Raw genomic sequence first — 7095 nt, forward strand, 5'->3', positions numbered from 1 at the left:
AAGAAATGTTTCATTTAGTCAGAAGGGATTGAATTTGAAGTAATTGCTGCACCAAAAAAAAAATTGTTGTGACCATAATCATAATAGTTTTGAGTCACTACAGAAACCAACCTGTAAAAGTTCAGACATACACATGCTTGTTGCCACAGGAGAAAAAATATATTTGCAACAAAATTTCCCAATTATTATTTGCTTAAAAAGCCTTCAGAGAATTTTTAGTGTGAACCCACTGGACAATTGCCACAAATACTCAAGATGTTAGCAAACCATTAAATGCGAACAACTGCTCTGGAGGAAGAGGTGGAAATATGGAGGTTATAGATTTGTGCTCTAGGTGAACTTGGGGATCCCTGCTCATATACTGGGCATGGAACTCAGTCCTGCCTGTCTTATCATTATCAGGGGATATTCAACCTTTTTGAACCATGGGTTCATCATGAAGCAGAATGAGTAGACTGGTCAGAATGCATGAGGAAAAGGGATATTGCCGTCACTGGTCCTATTTTCTGACTCAACTTCAGTACCTCTTTCTCTCACAACTGTCACTCTTCCTCTTCCATCCTCAAATTCCTGCTATTTGAGTTTTAGGGGAAAAGAAAAACAAAATAAAAGGGATGCAATACAAAAACATAAATTCATAATATTATAGGACAGAAATAAATAGAATCCTAATTTTATCTATTCAGTTTTCATCTCATAACTACTTCTCATCAAAATTCATCCTAATATCCCTGCCCACATGGCTTTCATAATTATATATATGATGAATCATATATACATATGATAAATTATATATATATATAAACAATTATCTTTAGGCAGAAAATAACAAAACTTACAAATGCAAGCAACAATTTAAAAATCCAGGAAAAAGTAAAATTATAAAGGAAATATAAAAGAATTATCCCATCACTTTACTCCAAATAGTTTAATAGATTTTACATAGGTTTATGCTCTAAAAGAGTTATGTTGAGAATTTTATATGTATGCACATATTTTAAAGTAAGTTATCACCCTTTATTTGGCTCAATTTGATGGTCATCTTTGTCATTTGTTAGTGAGGAAATACCTATATGAGAAAGTAAGCTCAATAATCATTGCCATGAGTCCAATTGGCCAGTGGAAAGGCTCTCCCTTATTGACTTACCACCTACTGACTTTTAGAGGCCTGTAACATTATACATTTATAGTATTCCTGGATTTGTTGGGTCTATGTACTCATCTCTCTGTTTTTATCCAGGAAAAAAAGAGCCTGTGAAATGGAGCTCTGGAACAACACTTTGGAGAGCAGTTTCTTCCTCATTGGAATTCTCCAGTCCAGTAAGTATCCTGGACTGGTTTGTGCCACAATCACATTCCTCTACCTGGTGGCCGTGACCAGCAATGGCCTCCTGCTCCTGTTGATTGCTATGCACAGGCGGCTCCATGTGCCTATGTACTTCTTGGTCAGCCAGCTGTCACTTATGGATCTGCTCTTTACAACTATCATTTCCCCCAAAACATTTGTGGATTACTTACGTGGACAGAGCATCATCTCTTTTTCAGGCTGTGGATTTCAGATATTTCTGATAATGACAATTGGAGGTGCTGAAGATATCCTGTTAGCCTTCATGGCATATGACCGCTATGTAGCCATTCAACATCCCCTAAACTATATGGTTTTCATGAGACCAAAAGTTTGCTGGTCCATGGTGGCCACATCCTGGCTCTTGGCATCCATGAATGCCCTTGTGCACACCATATACACTATGCACTTCCCTTTCTGTAGAACCCGAGAGATAAGCCACCTGCTCTGTGAGATCCCTCCTTTGCTGAAGCTGGCATGTGCTGACACCACAAAGTACCAGTTCATGCTATACACAATGGGTGTGACATTCCTCCTCATCCCCCTCTCTGCTATCATTGCCTCCTACACGCGAGTTTTGACTACTGTGTTCCACATGTCCTCAGCACAGGGGAGAAAGAAAGCTCTCCTTACCTGCTCATCCCATCTGACAGTGGTTGGGCTCTACTATGGAGCTGCTGTGTTCATGTATGTCCTGCCCAGTGCTTACCACAGCCCTCAGCAGGACAATATCATCTCTGTGTTCTATGCCATTATTACTCCAGCCCTAAACCCCCTGATCTATAGCCTGAGGAACAAGGATGTACTGGGAGCCCTGAAGAAGTTGCTAGGGAAAGGCCCCTCAGGTCAAGAATTGTAGAACCCTACACAGGTCTTTGCTTGATTTTCCAACTGAGATATAGTAGCTAGCAAATTCCCACTTGTGTGGAATGTTTCATCGGCACCATAATCAAATTTTCCCTTTTATTCTTCCTTTAACACTACTCTATACTATACATGAGGTCATTCACAATGTGAGAGGCAGTTACAGAAGGGGCAACATAAGGAAAATTCTAGAGGGGTAAAAAATATTTAACTTCTCTAATTCCTGGTAATAATTGTGACCAGGTAACAAAACTCACACTTCATAATGCATTCTAGAATTTTTTTTTAAGGAATAGTAGTCAAAATTAGCAGCCTTAGCTTTAAAAATAGACTTTCCTAATTTTGAAAACTAACATAAAATTTGTCCCTCTCCAGTCTTGGGACACTTCTCTCAATCTTCATGATTATCAAAGACCACAAATAACAACTCAACAGTCACCTATGTGAACAGCATATCCTGTATAATAATTTCTCCCACAAGTCCATTCAGCCTCTACTTGAAGATGTCAAGGAAGTGTAAATTCAGTATTTCCAGGGGAAGTTCACTTTTGGCCATATGTTAATGAGTTTTTACTTTTATCAAGTAAAGTTGAGGGTCAACCCATTGAGCTATAGAGAACAGCGCATTGGGCATAAACAGGAAGCTCCATGCTAGAAATTGAAGACTATTCAGAAGACAGAGTGTTAAAAAGGTGCTATAAGGAGGCATGCATGACTAGGAAAAAATATGAGCAGTCACATAATGACAGCAAGGAATAACCTATAGACATTGCTGCACTGATGTCTATGCAATGTCAAGAAATTTAAAAAACAAGCAAAGAAACAAACAATGAAGCCTTCTGCCCAAGATTTACAGAAGTACAAAAAATTAGTTCGTTACTTTCCTACATAAAATGAGAATACAGACCTGTCAAAGTATAAAAATAGAGCTTGCCCTAATTGCTTGAGTGACATTCAGAAGTTGGGGTTAGGAGGTAAAGTTCAATGCCTGGAATCATTATGGGGATTGGAAGGAGGTACTGTTCATATTCAGCAAATAGAAAGTCCTGAACTTCTTGGAGAAGTTGGTATTTAGCTGTACTATACACTTTAAAAATCCTTCCCATAGCTGCTAATGGGTGCAATGTTGGTCCGTAAAATAGTTTTAAAGAATGCAAGTCTTTTTTTTTCTTATTCCTGACTTTGGAATACCACTATAATGGAGATCCTGGAGCAAGTTTCTCTGCTAGGTCAAACCTGTTGCATTTTACCTCTCCTTCAAAGGTCAGTAGAATGTCCTTCAAGGACAGTACAGGACCACTGGATCTAGAGTCAAGCTGATCTGAGTTAAAATCCAGCCTTAGACACAAACTAGTTGTTTGACCTTGTGAAAGTCACTTACCTCTTTCCTTATCTGTAAAATGGGAATAACAAAAGCATTTACATTGCTGGGTTTTGAGGATTAAATAATAAGTGTAAAGCACTTTGAAAACCTGAAAGCATTATATAAATTATAGTAGTGACAAGATTATTATATTTGATATTATTGTTGTTATTATTATCTTCTTCAAATACAAGCTTCATCTGGTTAGCATGAAACAAATTACCAGTTAATGAATCGATTATTGCAGCTCAAAGCAGATTTGACAGGAGTTGGGGAAGGGATCAATATCATAAAGTGTCCCCTTAAAATAACAAACCTGTGCCACTAGCTTTTATTCAAGAGCTTCTCAGTGCTCTTCTTTTTGCTCTTTGTTTTTCTTTTTTAATATTTCCTTCATTTATTCTTTCAAAGCTCTCCATTTACCCTAATAAGTTGAAGATCAGAGAGGCAGTCCTTCAATCCTTTCACTTTGGGGGTTGAGAAGAAGTATGCTGCATTCTTTATACATGTAGTTTTTTTCCTCAACTTTGGAAGAAGTACAAATTAGTGCAATGGGTATTCCCCCAAGCTCTTTCCTGGCTAGCACTTTTCCTTTTCTCTTTATATTATCTCAATTTTGGGCCTCATCAAGTCACGTGAGTTCAAGATAATATCTCTGGGGGCAGCTAGGTGGTACAGTGGATAGAGCACCAGCCCTGGAGTCAGGAGGACCTGAATTCAAATCTGGCCTCAGACACTTGACACTTACTAGCTGTGTGACCCTGGTATAGTCACTTAACCCCATTGCCTAGCAAAAACCAACAAAACAAAAAACAAAATAACATCTCTGTGCAGATGATTCTCAGATCTATGTATTCATCCCTATCCTCTTTTTTAAGTTCCAATCTCCCCTTACCAGCTACTTTTGACCCTGCTCGACTTGGATGTACCATAGTCCTCTTCAAATCAACATGTCCAAAACAAAACTCATTATCCTTCTCCCTAAAAACCTTCCTTTCTTTCCAATTGCTGAAGGGGCCATTATCATCGCTCTCTCCCAAGTTTCCAACCTCAGTGTCATTCTCAACACTATATATATCCCATCTTTCATCTAAGCTTGTGTCTTTCATTTTGTAATCTCCCATATATGTTCCTTTATTACCTCCCACACAACTAACATCATTATAATACAGGCATACCTCAGAAATATTGTAGGTTCAGTTGCAGACCAGCACAATAAAGCAAATATCTCAATAAAGAGAGTCACATGAATTTTTTTGGTTTCCCAATGCATTTTAGAGAACCTTAACCCCAGGTGGGTTGCAAGGCAATGGATTTTTCAACCATAGCAATTCTAAAAGATCTTTTATTAAGTTTTAGAAGATTTTAAATTTGTATAGTTGAGGGAACTACACAGCAATGAAACAGTAATGGAATTACAGATTCTAAAAGGACTAGAGTATTTAACTGAAGCATTATCACCTCCAATTCAAAGATGAGGAACCTGAGGCTAAGAAAGGTGGATTAAGATATAAGAAATGGTAAGCTCAATGATCTGAGAAAAAACAAGAAATGACTTGCATAAAACGATGAAGAATATAATAAGCAGAACCAAGAGAACATTGTATATAGTAACAGGAATATCATTTTAAGAACAACTTGGAGTGAATAAGTCATTTTGACTATTGTAAATACCCAAATTAACTACAAAGAGCATCTGAAAGAAGAAGCTATCTACACCTAGAGAAAGAACTGATAAATAGAAATATGTATAGAACGGTTTTACATGTATATGTGTGAGTGTGCATACACACACACAAATATATAAAAGGTATGTGTGTGTGTGTGTTTACGTCTAATGGTAGCCATCACTAGAGTGGGGGTGGAGGGAAGACAAATTTTACATAATAAGTTTTATTATATATTTAAGTGGAATAGTAACTTGTATATAATAGATTTGCAGTTTCATCTGCAATAATATTTTAATTATGACTTGGCCAAGGTCACAAAAGTAGCAAATGTCAGATCTTGGAATTCAGGTCTTTTTAGTACAACTCAGATGTTATTTCTATTATACTATGCACATCTTAATAGCTCTCCTCCTCCCCCCCCAAAGTTAGACACCAAAACTCAAAAGTTCATAGATTTAGAATTGAAAATGATGGTAGAAGTCTTCTGATATTCCTCATTTTACAGGTGAGGAAAGTGAGGCCCAGAAAATTTAAGTGGCTTGTTGACGGTCTTAAGGTAGTAGTAGAGGGGTGGACCAGTATCTCTGGTGTAAGGGCTTGCTGATCCCTTTCAGGGCTGCTCATATACTTTTGCTGTTTACCTGGTACTCAACTCTCACACTTTGCTTCAAGAAGCTATAACATGAGTAGCAGCCACAGCCTAATAAACTGTCTCAGCAGACAAGCTAAACCAGGTTGAGGGTAACCCACTGGTAGGGTAGGGGATTGTCTCCTCAAAAGCATGAAGATTTCTCCCAGTGGAATGAGTGGATGAGGATAGGATGAGGATAATCTATTCTAACAACCATGAAGGCAGCTGAAGCAGGTGACATGGAATGTTTAGTTTGGTTAGACATTTAAAACATCAAGGCTATACACTGCATCTCAGACCATCACTAGTCATCCTGACTTTTGATTCTGGAAGAGAGAGTGAGATTGAGGACTTTGTGCAATTCTCCCTCACTTAAATTCAATTCATAAGCAAAATAAGACATCACCCCATGATGTCATTTGTCCTCTTTGAAAATGAAAGACTAATAAAAGAAAGGTGCTTATTTAAATTTTTGTGGAGGGGATTTTTGATTCCTTAAAAGAAATTTGGTAAAGTACTTTCTCAATTATTGAAAATAAATTTTGTAGTAGATACATTAATTTCCATTTTAAAAGCTTAATGTCACTCACTTGGTAATTTATAAGTTTGCTGCTGGTGACTTTAGTTATTATATGGCTGAGATAAATGTGTTGGAGTTGAATAAGGAAATTGCAAGAGACTGAACATATATAAAGATTATAGTCTTATAGTGGATGACTGACAAAGTGAAGTTGGTGACATCAGTGAAGAAGACAGTGCACTGTCCAGAAGCTGTGGGATAGTAGAGATAAAGAAGCCATAGAAAAGCACAGTAGCTCAGAAGGAGGACACATAGATAATACCTAGTGTGAAGTCTTCCGTGAATCCATGACATGGTTCTTTCAGGCCAGTTTGAAGATGGAAGAAACAGCACACAAAATGTAGTTTAAAACATTGTTACCACAGAAAGTGACAGGTAAGATGTAATTGACCTTGATTACAGCAATAGAGAAACCATATACTCAAGGACTGGCAGTCAAATGGATACAGAGCTTCATGGTTTTGATGACAGGTTAGTAGACTGGGAATTAAGCTACTAACCACCAAAAATGAATGACATCTAAATTAATATACAAATTTAATGCTATGGCAAAGTGTCAACAACATACATTATAGAATTAAAAACAATAATAAAATTCTGTTTAGAACTTTAGAACAAAGTCTTCTTTAGGTTTCTCAGGTA

General features: G+C 37.3%; 1 protein-coding gene across 1 annotated transcript; it reads left to right on the forward strand.

Moving 5' to 3' along the window:
* Positions 1 to 1259: 1259 nt before the first annotated feature.
* On the forward strand, positions 1260 to 2204 carry LOC114034620 (olfactory receptor 2AG1-like). The gene has a single exon (XM_027850356.1). The coding sequence runs from the start codon at positions 1260 to 1262 to the stop codon at positions 2202 to 2204; it is 945 nt and encodes a 314-aa protein (XP_027706157.1).
* Positions 2205 to 7095: the final 4891 nt, after the last annotated feature.

The sequence above is a fragment of the Vombatus ursinus genome, unplaced genomic scaffold (genome assembly GCF_900497805.2).
Source record: "Vombatus ursinus unplaced genomic scaffold, bare-nosed wombat genome assembly UNPS02009062.1, whole genome shotgun sequence".
Classification (NCBI taxonomy): Eukaryota; Metazoa; Chordata; class Mammalia; order Diprotodontia; family Vombatidae; genus Vombatus; species Vombatus ursinus.

What these genes read in the sequence shown, in the direction of transcription:
- LOC114034620 (XM_027850356.1), top strand. Translation starts at nt 1,260, where the DNA reads ATGGAGCTCTGGAACAACACTTTGGAGAGCAGTTTCTTCCTCATTGGA.